The sequence below is a fragment of the Trichechus manatus genome, unplaced genomic scaffold (assembly GCF_000243295.1).
Source record: "Trichechus manatus latirostris isolate Lorelei unplaced genomic scaffold, TriManLat1.0 scaffold00031, whole genome shotgun sequence".
Taxonomy (NCBI): domain Eukaryota; kingdom Metazoa; phylum Chordata; class Mammalia; order Sirenia; family Trichechidae; genus Trichechus; species Trichechus manatus.
Window position 1 is genome coordinate 12,481,729 of NW_004443967.1, and position 16,257 is coordinate 12,497,985.

The window sequence follows — 16,257 nt, forward strand, 5'->3', positions numbered from 1 at the left end:
TGTGAAAACTAAAAATGAGGAAACAGCATTTAGCTTACTCTAATGCAAAGGGAAAAATCTGATATAAACAGCTTATAATTGTACCGTCAGATACAAAATTGTGTTATTTTTAGTATTTCAAGGTTGCTGTAAAATTAGCTGTGCCAGTGTTTCTTTGAACAAACTGATTTCTTCACAGTTGAAAACTTTGAATTTTAAAATTGCTTTATAAACCTTTTCTAAGAAGTATGTAACTTATGCAGAAATTCAAAATAAATTGAAAAATATATAAATTTGGTTTTTTTAAATCAGTATTTTACCTTTAATATTTATTTTCTTATTGATACATACTTAGTTCTGGGTAAACAAGTAAAACCCTCAATCAACTGCTAATTAAGTACAAGGTAATAATTTTTTGTTACAGTGACATAATGATGAGGGACAATCTCTTTGAAATTGTAACAACGTCTCGAACTTTCTATGTGCAGGTAAGATACTTATTTGGAGATTATAGATCCTCCTAACAAGAAATTCATAATCTTAGATGTGAAATAGAGCCTAGATAAGCTTGTTGCTTATGAGGTTAAAAAAAAATATAACAACTATAATTCACCAATTTAATAAAAGGTTGTTATATGAAGGGTTATTGACAGGTCATACGTTTAGGAAATGAGGCTATTCTTTCCTATGAATTAGTGAAACAGAACTAAGTAATATTTGGAAGAAGGAAATGCTTTTTTCACTTAGATGCTAAGTATGTACCTTCAAGTTGGATTATTTTTGCACATATTTTAGAATTTATTTTCTATATATAATTTTTTTGTAGTTTTATAAGAAACGGGTGCAAGTACCCATAATAGAATAGACAGTAGCTTTTACAGTTTCACTGATGGTAAAAACCAGAAAACCAAACTCATTGCCATTGAGTTGACTCTGACTCATAGTGACCCTACAGAACAGAGTAGAACTGCCCCCATACAGTTTCCAAGGAGCGCCTGGTGGATTCGAACTGCTGACCTTTTGGTTAGCAGCCATAGCTCTTAACCGCTATGCCACCAGGGTAGGCATCCTATATTTTAAGTTTAAAATGTACTTTTTGGTTACCACATTGAACTAATTAGATTGAAATTTTTTTTAAGCATTTATTTTTGTTTTTTAAATGCTATATATGCCTATTGTAGAACATTTAGAAAGTATAGGAAAAGATGACTTATAAAGCACGCATACTCACATATTCAGGCAACTGCTCTTATTTTTTTTTTTACTGCTTTTGTTAAAGCACATCTGATTATAACAGGTGGGGTCATGCTAAGCATACTGTCATATGTTTCATATACCGTAGTCATTTTTCCCACGTCGTTAAAAATTCTCTGAAGACCTTTTAGGACTGCACCATGGTTCATTGTATGCACATTCCACAAACTGTTCTCCGTGACTCTCTTACTGAACGTTCACTTACATTGTTTTCATATATTTATTATGATGAATAATGTGATAAACATCTTTGTACATACATTTGTCTGAATTTCTTATTTCTTTAGGATAAATTTCTGGATAGAGAGGAACCTTTTTAAACCTCTTTATTTTGCCAGATTGCTTTCTGGAATTGTGCTCCTGTTAACAGTGAATGAAAGTATACTCTTTACCTTTGCTTACATTGAGTTTTTCTTGTTAAAAAGTCTTTGTTAATATCATTGGTTAAAAAATATGAATTTGTATCTTTAAAATTTTTGAACATCTATGTTCTAGAATCTAGAAGAAGCAGCAGTGTGCCTGTACCTCTCTTAGGGCCTTGTCTAATTGGATTAATGTTAAAGTGAGGTTTTAAAGTTGAATTGGCAGCCAGGTCCTGTCAAAGGAAGATAATATTTTGGAATATGAATACTAATCCCTTTAGAATTCAGGATATTACTAGAAATTATTTCTAGAAAAGTAAGATAGAGAATGATGTCAAAATGGTTTTTCAAATACACAGTTGCATAAATATTCTTGTAGCAGATTCAGACACTAGAGTGGTGGAGTGAAATGAGAAGACCTTCCTTTGACTTCTCCCTCTTCTTGTTTTCTCTCTCAAAGTCTTCATCATTGACAGTTTTGATGTGTCTGATACTAAAATGTTAAGTGGCAACTTATATCTCTGTATGATAGCTTACCTAGCAGGACCTGGTTTTAAGAAGTGATTTCTAAAAATGTTGGAAACCTTTGCCTTAGAATGATTTTATGGGTGACACTGAGTTACCAAAATAATCGCGTTGGATTTGTAGATGTATTAGCCGACTTTGAGGAAACACTGACCGACTGAGCCCTTTCTCTCCTTTAGGCTGATAGCCCCGAGGAGATGCACGGTTGGATTAAAGCCATCTCTGGTGCCATTGTCGCACAGCGGGGACCCGGCCGGTCAGCGTCTTCTGTATGTGTCCTGCTCCCTGGGGTGGTACTCCCTTGGGCCCCCCCCATCCTGTCGAGTTATTTTCCTTCCTCTCCCCCTAATCCTGTTGAGACGTATTTGCATGTTGACTTTCGTACCAATTGGACTTGCCGAAAATAATGCATTTCTAATTTAATGCTTCCTTGTAGTGTTCTGTATACATAACTTTCTGTGCATTGTATTGTCTTAAATGCACAAGCAAGGCAACGAAAGAATGAACGTTTCCTTGCTTTGTTTTAGGGATTCTTACTAGTCACTAGGTCTAGATTTAGTATAACTTGACAGAGTCTTAGTATGATATGTGGCCTAATCGTGTCAAGCACCTTTACTGAAAGCATTACACAGGTTTGTGAACATCTCGATTTCCTCTTCACGTCCGCTAATTTCAGTGAAGTTTTTTTGGGGGGAGTGGAGGGCTTAATAGTGCTATCAGCCTATTGAACAGCTGGATTTTTACATGCAATTTGGTGCTCTGAGTCAGGATTATGCATTGCAGGTTTTCAGTCTCAGTTTTCTAGTAGGGTAATTTAAAAGCCTGCCTCTTTTCACTGCCACAGTTATCTTTGTGCTACCATGATAATAAAATTGAAACAGAGCATTCTACTCAGAAATAGTAAGAAAAATGTTTTTTATTCATGGTGTTCAAGTACATCATAGGAATACGATTTTCTTTTGGAGTACTTTGGTCACTGGTCTCTGATCTCAAAATATGAATTCTGTTGGTGAATGAAAACTTTTAAAGTTGCTTAAAATATTGCACTTTAGCGTGCAGAATGCAGTCTAGTATATAGCATAATCTCGTTATTATCTAAATTTATTATAAATGCTAGATATTCTGTACTTTTGATATTTTTCCTGATGGTGATGTTGTGTAAATACTGACTTTTAATAGTTTCCTGTTAACAATACCCACCGTTAAGTAAATAGAAATCCATTTTTCTCATTTCTTAATTGTTTCAGTCATTCTCCTATCCTTTTCAGAATATCTGTAAGTCTCTTTCCTAGGTGTTAATTTTGTAACTGCCTGTGTTTCTTGTGACTTTTCAGCGGTCAACTATGAGACTCTCTGCAAACACAATGTCTGTTGGGAAGAGGAAAAGCTGGAGAAGGGCGTTTGCGTTTTGTGCTTTGTGGTGGGGGCAAATGGGGCTACTGGCTATGACTGTCAGCAAACTTTCTCTTTTCCTCCCTCTCCCCAGTATAGGTAAACTCTAATCTTAGCTTTGCACTGTGTTCCAGATGCGGCAGGCCAGAAGGCTGTCGAATCCTTGTATACAGAGGTATACCTCCAGAACTGGTGAATGCAGCACGTATGTGGGCGCTCACGCAAACGTGCCTTCTTACTAGAGGGCCCGGACTTACTCACTACTCACAACTGATCATACCAAGTTGAGTTAACCAGACTGCCTTTTGCAGTTACTATAACTGACTTCGTCAACACTAACTCAGTCTTTTTCACTACAGTCATCAGGTTGGATATATGTTATTTAAAAAAAAAAAAGAATAATGAAAAACTAAAACTTTACAAATTGAAAAAGTCATGAAGTTATCTTCTCAAAATTAGTTTGCTGAATGCCACAGTTTCAATTTCTGTGTTTTACGTATTTTGAAGTTTTTTGTATACAACCTTCAGATGCACCTTTGTTCTGGTAATATGTGCAAACTCATGCGTGCATCTGCTTAGGATAAGGTGTGCATTACTGTAGTTGGTGTGGCATCTTAAATCTCAGGTGAAATCTAGGCATCTAATGGGAATCTACAAGGTTTGGTAAATTGCAGCGTTTAGTATTCACAGTGCCTAGTACATAAATGAACACAGTGTGCTAGAACTATATGACAGTGCATTCAGAATGGTCATATTTAAGGATACCTTCAGATTTGACCTAGTTAAAAGCATATTGAAATTGATATTCTCAACTAATAATTCTTTGCCACCGTTTTTAAAAATGATTTAACTGTGTATCCTTTGTTACCTTTAAAATCTTGAACCATATGGATGCATGACATATTCAGAATTAAATAAATGAAATTAAATAAAAAGTAAAAATATTACACTATTATTGGTGACTGTGAAATTCAGGGAAGCAAGAACTTCTACGTTTGTCAGGCTACCAGTCAAAAGAGTATTTTTGAAAAATGTTGATTCCTACTTACTAAGTAAGGCAACATCATTTTTTGTCTAAAATAGTAAAACGTGGGATAATTCCTAGTGTTGATTGAGAATATATTCTTACATAAAATAACCAGACTGGTAGGCTCCCTCTTCAGCACAGTTCATTTGCCATTGGAACACCGTATTCTGGTTTAGGCTGGTTGAATCTTCAAAGTATCGTAAACTGCCAAATTCAGCTTTGGTGACAGAACTGGTTTCTTAGTGGAAATGGTTGTTGGCTGTCATTGCTTGAAACTCACCCCTAAAACTGCATTGCTTTGGGAAAGCACTTGCATGTTTATGCTACCACAGCTCATGCTTCCACGTTGTGTGTTCGTGTGTGTTGTTGTGTTTGTTTTTCAGAGAATAAAGTCTCGCACTGAATTACTAACCTCGTCGTTAATGGTTGACTGTGTCTGACCACCTCTCTTCTTTCCAGGAGCATTCCACCTGCCCTGCAGAGTCCGAACATGCTCTCCGGCCCGCCAGTGGCTCAGCAGCCCCCTCACATTCCACAGCCACTCGCAGCAGCTCTCTGGTCTCAAGCTTTGCCATGGAGAAGCGAGGATTTTACGAATCTCTTGCCAAGGTCAAGCCAGGGAGCTTCAAGATCCAGACTGTCTCTCCAAGAGAACCAGCTTCCAAAGTGACTGAGCAAGCTCTGCTGAAACCTCAAAGTAAAAATGGCCCTCAGGAAAAAGATGGCGGCCCAGTGGACTTGGATGACGCGAGCCTTCCAGTTAGTGATGTGTGAAGGATGGAAGCATGTGGAGCCTGACCGCCTTCTCAGTCCCTTTGTTTCCTTTCATGAGGCTTCTTGCCAAAGATGATAAAGGGTGAAATGATTGTTAATGCATATATTGTACTGTCTCTTAGATGCACTCTTTATAAGCTGGTAAACCAAGAATCTAGGGAGTGGCCAAACTAATGTAATTTCTTTTAAGAAAAGGAGAAAAAACGAAGTGACTCAGTACCAGCTGTCTGAAGCTTTGTATGTTCTCATCTGGGTGATAAAAATGTGTGTGTGTGATATTTTTTGCTAGTGAATTTGACGGTTTCGACATTTAACAACTTAAAACATTAAAAAAGCTTATTAATTATTTTGGTCGTTTTAAAAATGCTACTGTGACATCCTTTTAAATGTTCAATATTTACACGTTCTTATTGATTAATAGTATTGAGTGGAATATTGCCAGACTGAGATTTCCAAACTCATGATGTCTGTGGTGCTGTAAAATTTATACTACAATGTAGACTATTTTGAAAATTATAACCATTTTTGATACCCTGGATTTCAAAGTGAGTGGTAAGTTTTGCATAGAGGGTGTTATTGGACCATTGGTGAGGGCTGTGTTGTATTGAGGTAGAAAAAAGGGGAAAGCTAGAATTTAAACAAGTATGTCTTAGACATGTATTTGAAAACAATCAGGATTGCAGCAGTCAGTGGTTTATTCAGTGGAAACTGTCACTTGGTATGAAATTGTTGGGAGATCTGATTTTCTTACCAGTTTTGTAACTAGCGCTTGTTTCTGTATTTGAATCAGTGAAAGACCTGGAGTTCATACCTAAAGACGTAATTGACAACTGCCCTTAGTCATGCAGTTCTGGGCTCTGAGTTTTGTCACTAATAACCTGTATTCAAGCGCCTGTGTTTTCTCTTCTTGTTTAGGGATGTTTTGAGATTGCTGTGCTCATAACTCCTACTTGATTGGTTTTGGACATTGGGATAAACTTAATTTTTAGTAACATGGTTTAATGTGTTAAATAAGATAGCATTTTATGTTAGTAATACCAGATGCGGGCATTCTTCTGTCTGTGCAATATGTATGTTTTAAAAAACAAATTTGAGTACACATTTAATGGTGGGGATATCATGAATACAGGCACCGCTCTAAAGAACCTTTGGTTGCAGGTGTTGAGTAATAGAGCAGTTTGAGCAAGGACCATTTTTGCGGCTCAGTCTTAAATATTTACTTTAAGAAGACAGTCTTGAATTTCACATGCTGCTGTTTTTATGATATTTTGCCATTTTATAGTACTGTTTTGTTTTGGATTCATGCATATCACCATTTCTCCTTTGTACTTTCTAAGTTGACTTCTTGTCGGGGAGAGAGAAAAATTTCCTACTACAGTGGTGGGGTCCAGAGGTTTAATATCTACCATACTAGAATTACATAACATCTGTTCAGAAATCCAAATGCATGAAGTGTGCACTGCACAACTTTTTTATTCATAAGCTAATATCTTTTAAAGTTATATTTTGATTTTTCCTCTTTTGCAGCTATACCTGAAATAAATAAAAATCTAAAGATTCTAAATAGTTACCACTTTTGCCGATACATCTGTAATAATGGCTGTTTTGAAAGACCTCTTTTCAGGAACACATCTAAGCAATCTTGTGTAGACACTTTGCAATATTCAAGAGTCAAATGCTGTTTTCTTTGGTACAGCTTTCCCATTGCATGTTCATTTTAGCATATTTCGGTATTGGTAATTTGATATGTTTCATGGCAGCAGAATATTAGCTCTATTTTGGGACTTTTTATAGAACTACCCTTATATTCAGTAGCCTAGGAAAATGTGCTTGTGATTGTCAGGGTCTCCTCATATTTATCTCAATACTTTTGTAATTCTTTGAAAATTATTTAATTATTTTGAAACTTATACTTCCTTGTAAATATGTCACATCTGAATTGTCCAGAAAATTACTTTGAATACCTTAATATTTGCTGCATTTTTTTTTCTGTACATATCTTCTTTCAGAATGGGAATCGTAAATATCCTCCCAATGTTTACTTTTACGTCTGTGACCTTTATATGTCAAACTGGTTGAACACTGTAATGACTTGAGAATAAAACGGTCAGAATTCATCTAACGTATTTCACATTTGGTTTGGAACAAGTCAATAGAACTAGTGCAGAATGTGTTTGGTTAATTGACTTGAATTTACAGCTACAAGGAGAGACCAGTTATTTGGTAATCTTAGAATAAGAAACTTCAGATGTGTGAATTCTTGAGGCATAGCATTATGTAAAAGTATACAAGGAAACATGGTTTAAAAAAAAAACTTGCTTATTTTGCATAATTAAAAAAAATGTGTTCTCAAAAGCAAAAGGAAATATATTTACTTCAGTGCGCAGTTTGAATCACCTGGGCTGCTTGCGGTGCTTGCTTATTGTTAGATTGGTGGCGTGGTGGGAGCCAGGCTGGATGGAGAAGGCATTTTGGTCCAGGTGGACCCTTGAGATACACACATACAAACTCCCCTTCAAGTGTTAGAGGCTTCTAACCTGCAAACCTGTTCCTAGTAAAACGTTCTGTTCTGCTGAACGCTGTATACCAGAGCCTAGCTCGGTGCCTGGTACCCAGTTAAAGCTCAAGTATTTCTTGAATGAGGGAGGACAGGGCATTAATAATTTATAAACTTTACACTTTGGAGAAAAGTGTATCCCTGTTTACTCTGAAATATGAATCATTCTTTTGAAATTCTGCAATGTTTTCTCTGCAGAGAAAACCTTAGATGATTTTAGATGTCTCCTTTTGCGCCTTGTGTCTATCCCGTTGTCAAATCCTGCTGTGTTTCCCGTTGCATCTTCGTCTGTCCTCTGAAACAGAGCCAAGATCAACGGAACCAGTGTCACCTCTCACCTACACCATTTCATCTTGGGGCTCCTGTGGTAGCGCTTTATTTCTGCCATTGTCCAAGACTGGCGTCGAAGTGGACTTTTTTTTTTTGTGCTTTAAGTGAGCCTTTACAGTTCAGGTTAGTTTCTCATACAAAAATTTATACACACTGTTAGGTGACCCTAGTTGCTCTCTCTGTAATGGGACAGCACACTTCTCCATTCCACCCCGGATTTCCCGTGTCCATTCAACCAGCTCCTGCCCCTTTCTGCCTTCTCATCTCGCCTCTGGACAGGAGCTGCCCATTTAGTCTCATGTATCTACTCGAGCTAAGAAGCACTCTCTTCACAAGTGTCATTTTATGTCTTATAGTCCAATCTAATCTATGTCTGAAGAGTTGGCTTCGGCAATGGTTTTAGTTCTGGGCTGACAGAGAGTCTGGAGGCTGTGTCTTCTGGGGTCCCTCCAGTCTCAGTCAGACCATTAAGTCTGGTCTTTTTACTAGAATTTGAGTTCTGCACTCCACTTTTCTCCTGCTCCGTCAGGGACTTTCTGTTGTATTCCCCGTCAGGGTGGTCACTGGTGGTAGCCAGGCACCATCTAGTTCTAGTATCAGGCTGATGGAGTCTGGTTTATGTGGCCCTTTCTCTTGGGCTAATACTTTCCTTATGACTTTGATGTTCTTCATTCTCCTTTACTCCAAGTGGGTTGGGACCAATTGATGCATCTTAGATGGCTGCTCACTAGCTTTTAAGACCCCAGACACCACTCGCCAAAATGGGATGCAGAAAATTTTCTTAATTTTGTTGTATCAGTTGACCTAGAAATCCCCTGAAACCATGGTACCCAGAACCCTGCCTCTGCTACTCTGTCCCTTGAAGTGTTTGGTTGCATTCAGGAAATTTCTTAGCTTTTGGTTTAGTCCAGTTGTGCTGACTTCTCCTGTAGTGTGTGTTGTCCTTCCCTTCACCTAAGATAATTCTTATCTACTATCTAGTTAGTGAATTCCCCTCTCCCTCCCTCCCCACCCTCATAACCATCAAGGAATGTCTTCTATGTTTAAACCTTTTCTCGAGTTCTTATAATAGTGGTCTCATGCAATATTTGTCCTTTTGCGACTGACTAATTTCACTCAGCATAATGCCTTCCAGCTTCCTCCATGTTATGTTTCATGGATTCATCATTGTTCTTTATCGTTGCGTCGTATTCTGTTGCGTGAATATACCATAGTTTGTTTATCCATTCGTCCATTGATGGGCATCTAGGTTGTTTCCATCTTTTTGCTATCACGAACAGTGCTGCAGTGAACATGGGTGTACATATATCTATTCATGTGATGGCTCTTATTTCTAGGATATATTTCAAGGAGTGGGATTGCTGGGTCGTATGGTACTTCTATTTCTAGCTTTTTAAGGAAGTGCCAAATCGATTTCCAAAGTGGTCGTACCATTCTGCATTCCCACCAGCCATGTAGAAGTGTTCCAGGCTCTCCACAACCTCTCCAACATTTACTATTTTGTGTGCCTTACTGGGATGAGATGGTATCTCATTGTAGTTTTGATTTGCATTTCTCTAATGGCTAATGATCATGAGCATTTCCTCATGTATCTGTTATCTGCCTGAATGTCTTCTTTGGTGAAGTGCCTGTTCGTATCCTTTGCCCATTTTTTAATTGGGTTATTTGTCTTTTTGTTGTTGAGTTTTGCAGTATCTTGTAGATTTTAGAGATTATACACCGATTGGATTTGTCATAGGCAACAATTTTTTCCCAGTCTGTAGTTATCTTCTTACTCTTCTGATGAGCGTAAGTGTTTGACTTTCAGGAGCCCCCAGTTATCTAGTTTCTTTTCTGGTGTTTGTGCAATGTTAGTAATGTTTTGTATTCTGTTTATGTCAAGTATTAGGTCTCCTAGCATTGTCACTATTTTTCCTTCCATGATCTTTATCGTTTTAGATTTTATGTTTAGGTCTTTGATCCATTTTGAGTTAGTTTTTGTGCATGGTGTGAGATATGGGTCTTGTTTCATTTTTTTGCAGATGGATATCCAGTTACACCAGCACCATCTGTTAAAGAGACTGTCTTTTCCCCAATTAATGGACTTTGGGCCTTTGTCAAATATCAGCTGCTCATAGGTGGATGAATTTACGTCTGCATTCTCAATTCTGTTCCATTGGTCTGTGGATCTGTTATTGTACCAGTACCAAGCTGTTTTGACTACTGGCAGTATAATAGTTTCTAAAATCAGGTAGTGTGAGGCCTCCCACTTGATTCTTCTTCTTGAGTAATGCTTTACTTATCCACGGCCTCTTCCCTTTCCATTTGAAGTTGGTGATTTGTTTTTCCGTCTCATGAAAAAAATGCGAGTGGAATTTGGATTGGAATTGCATTGTATCTGTAGATCGCTTTGGGTAGAATAGACATTTTCAGTGTTGAGTCTTTCTGTCCCTGAGCACGGTATGTTTTTCCACTTATGTAGGTCTCTTGGTTTCTTGCAGTAGTGTCTTGTAGTTTTATTTGTATAGGTCTTTTATGTCTCTGGTTAGATTTATTCCTAAGTATTGTAAATGGTATTGATTTGGTGATTTCATCTTCGAAGTGATAGCGCCCATCTCATTTCTTATTCGGGTTATTTGCTTCCTCTCCTGTTTTTCTTTTGTCAGTTTGGCCAGTGGTTTATTGATTTTGTTGATCTTTTCAAAGAACCAGCTTTTGGTCTTATTAACTCTTCCAGTTGTTTTTTTTTTTTTTATTTTTCCCAATTTTCTATTTCATTTAATTTTGTTCTAATTTTTATTATTTCCTTTCTTCTGGTGCCCAAGGGCTTCTTTTGCTGCTCTCTGTTTGTTTGAGTTGTAGGGTTAATGTTTTGATTTTGATCCTTTCTTTATTCTTTGTTTTGGGAGCTTGCTGAAGCCATCATGGTCTGCCTCTATTTATATGATTTGATACTGACTGTTGTCTCTGAGCCATCAGTAAGTTATCATATTTATTTATTTTATGTTTACTTACTGTGTCCTAGCTTCTTGTTTTGTTTTGTTTTGATATGCCCAAATAGGCTGCTCGTGTGTGCTAGTTTGATTATTGGCACCTTTGAAGCTCTAACGTCCTGACAGCCGGTGGTTACATCTGTGACTTGGTATGTGCGCCCAGGAGTCCATTTACTTTTCTTGTATGCATTCAGCTCAGGTGTTGTACTGTGCTATTGAAGGCCTATGCTGTTGAAATGGGCCCACAAAGGCCTATGCCTGGGTAAAAGACATTCAAAATCCGTGGACCCCTTATGCCTGTGCCTGGGCAAAGGAGCTGTGCCTGCCCTGAGTTCCCAGCATAGGGGAGCTGGCAGATTATTTTTTCCCTGTTTATGTTCATTTGTTTCTTCTCCAAGGCCAGGATAATGGCTCAGGGTGCGTGACAGGTCCTACTTCCAGCCCTGGGGACGCAGGAGTTACTGAAGCTGGCCCAGGACCCCATGCAGAGTGGTGAGGAGGCAGGTAAATGGGAGAGAGCTTTTTCCCAAACGGGGTGATTTTTGATCTGCGCAGTGGATTAGACGCGTGTACTTATCTTTTGCCAGTTGAGCGCCGCTTTTCATTGGTTCTGGAGGATCGAGTAGACTCTCCACAGTTTGGTGTCTACTGATGTGGAAAATGTGTCCCGAGTGCCACTGCTTGTCTCACTGTGCACACCAGCCGAACCAGCCTGCAGGGTTCCAGTCCCTGCCAGGTCAGGTCTGGCAACTCCTCGCTGCTTCTGAACCATCTCTACTTCCCCCTGCCACTCAGTCCGATTCCTCAACTTTGCCTTTGATGTTCAGGGCTCCTAGACTGTCATATATAATCAATTCATTTGTTTTTTTGGGTCTTTGTTGTGAGAGGGACCACAAGAAGTGTCTGAGTACTCTGCCATGTTGGCCCCGCATCAAAGTGGACTTACTGATTCATTGCTTTTTTTTTTATTTTACAAAAGCTGAGTGATATCTTAAAGATCAGCCAACCCAAGCCCTTGTCATCAGTCCTAGCTAAAAGAAATCGAGACCTCAGTAAGGAGGAGGACTTGAATAGAACCATGGAGGAAGTTAGCAGCAAAGCTGGGCCATTGGTTTCTCACTGTACTTGAGAACATGATGAGGATCGTTACCCTGGACTTGGGTAGTGCAGCCCAGCCACATTAACCCGGTGGCGTCCTAATTTCCTTCAACTCTTCCCTTCCCATCTCAGGCATACTCACTTAGGATCCTGCTCTTCTCTCCCGGTTCATTCTCATAAGTCTGCTTGTTCTCTGAAATGCTTTCTTCTTCTTCGACCCTCAGGTCTCTTTCTTATTGAAATGATTTCTGGAACTCCCCCCAGTGAAACGCAGTTTAACTGCTAATGATGTGTGTTTTTCTAATTTGCCCCTCCCACATTGTAATATATCTGTCCTAGAATACCTTGAGGTTTGGGTCAGGGTGTTTCATTTGTTAGGTTTTCTGTAGTTTCAATCATGCCATGAATATTTTCTGTGTGACACTCCCAACTGTAGCATGTTCAACATTTTCAAAAACGGAAATGTTTACTATTAGTACTATTTGGTGAGAGAGTTAATTATTTCCAAGATCTATCCAGGTTTAGCAAATGAGATTTTAATTTCTTATTAGGTCCTGCCTTTCAACTTATTTGCCAAAAAGATTCTAAGATTTTTCTTACCAAAAGTAGCGTTGCAGGTATAACCTGTGTTTCCCTGTTCACACCAGCTGTGAGTAACAATTTCTATCACATTAGGCGGGGAACCTCCCTCATTGAAATTGACCAACGATCCAGCCTCCGCATCTCCTCTTTCCCATTGGGTCTTGGGCACCTTGTTATTATCATTTTGTTTGTCTACACTGTGATGGACTTGTTCTTCTCATGTTCTTCTACATACCTAAAAAACCCGTTGCCGTGAAGTCAATTCCAACTCGTAGTGACCCTATAGGACAGCGTAGAGCTGCCTCAGAGGGTTTCCAAGGAGTGGCTGGTAGATTCAAACTGCGACCATTTGGTTAGCAGCTGAGTTCTTAACCAGTATTTTATGGATACATAGTCATTATTTAAAGCTTATTAATGGGTGTGTTTTGATCCATTTTTAAAAAGAGCTACTTGAAATCTAATATGACTTAAAATTAGACTAACAATACATGGTCAAAGCAAAAATACTGCCTTTTCCATTAAATTTCCTTCTACCTTTATTTCTCACTTGTGTATATATATATGTATATATATATATATATAAAATACTAGATTATGTTAAACTGAGGCCTGTATTCAACCCTGTGCCATCCCTGACTGCCAGACAGATTTTTCAGTGTTTTTGGACTTCACTTTCCACATTCTGTAAAATTAAGAAATTGGATAAAAGATATCTCTAAAATGTTGTGGTCATCTTGGTAATTTTTATTGTGAGCTGAAACAACCTCTTACCCCTGGAAATATTTTAAACTTTTTTGTTTTAAGTAGGAAACTCAAAATGAGAAAGTTCTAAACTTTGTTGCTTTAACAAACGCAAAGATCCCCGTTTCACCTTTCCCTTTACTTCTGGATGCGGTTTAGGAATTTTTTTTACAGTGATGGTAGTACCTTTATCAAAAACTTCTGTTAACAGTTGACAGGGTAGGAAATAATTGTATTAAAAAATACAATCACATAACTGATTAATACCAGATTTGACGAGACTCTCCTTTGTGTTTGGGAGGGTTTAGCAGTCCATACAGGACATGATAAAAAGTACATTTAGATGATTTTATAATTTCAACTTACCCTCTATTGTCTGTTTTTTAAATGATCTATGAAAATTATTTTTTCAAACCTGAAATAAGATACTTACTGAAAGCATTGCTTAATTCAGGTTAACATTTGCAGTTTTCTCATTGCATGTTCATTTTAGCATATTTTGGTATTGGTAATTTTTTTATGTATTTCATGGCAGGAGAATATTAACTTTATTTTGGGACTTTTTATAGAACTACACATTCAATAGCCAGAAATTAAAGCCAGATTCAAAAGAGGACATGGAACGAGGGATATCTTTGCTGATGTCGGATGGATCTTCGCTAAAAGCAGAGAATACCGAAAGATGTTTGTTCGTGTTTCATTGACTATGCCAAGGCAGTCAGTTGTGTGGATCATAACAAATTATGGATAACACTGCAAAGAATGGGAATTCCAGAACACTTAATTGTGCTCATGCAGAACCTGTACATAGACCAGGAGGCAGTCGTTTGAAGAGAATAAGAGCATACTTTCTGGTTTAAAATCAGGAAAGGTGTGCATCAGAGTTGCAACCTTACACACCATACTTAATTATTCTGTATGTTGAGCAAATAATCCGAGAAGCTGGACTATGTGAAGAAGAACACAGCATCAGGATTGGAGAAAGACTCATTAGCAGCTTGCAATATGCAGATGCAACAACCTTACTTGCTGAAAGTGAAGAGGACTTGAAGCACTTACTGATGAAAATCAAAGACTTCAGTATGGATTGCTCCTCAACATAAAGACAACAAAATCTTCACAGCTGGAACAGTAAGCAACATCATGATAAACGGAGAAAAGATTGAAGTTGCCAAGGATTTCATTTTACTTGCATCCACAATCAGTGCACATAGAAGCAGCAATCAGGAAATGACGTATTGCATCAGGCAAATCTGCTACAAAAGACCTCTTTTAAGTGTTGAAAAGTGAAGCTGTCACTTTGAGGACTAAGGTGTGCTGTTCCCAAGCCATGATATTTTCAGCCACCTCATTCACATGCAAAAGCTGAACAGTGAATAAGGAAGACCAAAGAATTATGGTCTTTGAATGATGGTGTTGGTAAAGAATATTAATTATACCATGGACTGCCAGAAGAATGAACAAGTCTGTCATGGAAGAAGTACAGCCAGAGTGCTCCTTGGAAGGGAGGATGGCGAGACTTCATCTCACATGCTTTGGACATGTTATCAGGAGGGACCAGTTCCTGGAGAAGGACATCATGCTTGTTCAGGTGGAGGATCAGCGAAAAAGAGGAAGACCGTCAACAAGATGGATTGACACAGTGACTACAACAAAGGGCTTAAACATAGCAATGGTTGTGAGGATGGCATAGGACCGGGCAGTGTTTTGTTCTGTTGTACATAGGGTTGCTGTGAGTCGGAACCAACTTGATGGCACCTAACAACAACAAAATTTACAATTTTGATTGATTAAATTCTAGTATTCATTTTAATGGCTTTTAAAGTGAATAGTACCCGACTACGGTATATTCGTGTGGTAATAGCGCCACCTTCTGGATATCTGTCGTTGCTAAATTTAAAATAATTTGGAGTCTTTCACTTTTACTTCATCATAAAAAATTAGAGAAGATATGTAATCGTCTAGGATAGTTTCAAAATTAATATGACTTAAGTCAACATTTACAAATGGCTTTTAAATTGAACTTTTTATTTGAAAATAATTGTGGGTTCACATGCATTTGTAAGAAATAATACTGAGAGATCTTGTGTGCCCTTTACCCAGTTTCCCCCAATGGAAACATCTTGCAAAATTATAGTACAATATCACAGCCAAGATACTGGCGTTGATACAGTCAAGATACAGAATGCTCCATCATCGCAAGGCTCCCTCCTTTGTTGCCCTTGCACAGTCACATCCACCTTCCATTTTACCGGTGTAGACACAAACCTAGTCACTTGCCTAAGGTGACATTTGGTTTAAAAATCTGGTCTTTCTGATAACAACGTTTGGACTCTAATATTACTGCCTCAGTAGAGTTCTTGAAAACTGCTCTTTGCTAATGTTTAGTTATATCCAACTAAAAGAGTTGAATTTTCACTCAGTCTATTTTCAGTGTTTTCCAGAACCACAGTATTTCAAATACCAGACTACACATACATTTACATTTTACATTTGAGAACCAATAATAACTATCCTCACATTTGACATTATATAAATAAGGTTACCAGAATAAGGATTGTGAAATAATTATATTAAAATATTAAAAGTTCTTACAGTGAAAGTTCACAGAAGATGGGACCAACACGTCAGGCCTTAATACACGGCATTAACAGGATACAAACC

At 38.0% G+C, this 16,257-nt stretch overlaps 1 protein-coding gene across 5 annotated transcripts in view; it reads left to right on the plus strand.

The window, feature by feature from the left end:
* The window catches only part of PLEKHA1 (pleckstrin homology domain containing A1), a 57,146-nt gene extending 49,248 nt beyond the window's left edge, over positions 1-7,898 (plus strand). For 2 of the 5 annotated variants that reach the window (XM_004374914.2, XM_023730033.1), the window contains exons 10-12: positions 404-467; positions 2,300-2,389; positions 4,999-5,849. In XM_004374914.2, coding sequence (XP_004374971.1) covers positions 404-467; positions 2,300-2,389; positions 4,999-5,313 — 469 coding nt within the window. In that variant the 3' untranslated portion in view covers positions 5,314-5,849. Of the gene's footprint in view, positions 1-403; positions 468-2,299; positions 2,390-3,646; positions 3,688-4,998 lie in introns of all 5 variants that reach the window. The other 3 variants (XM_023730034.1, XM_023730035.1, XM_023730036.1) reach the window with 3 other exon arrangements.
* The last annotated feature ends 8,359 nt before the right edge of the window (positions 7,899-16,257 follow it).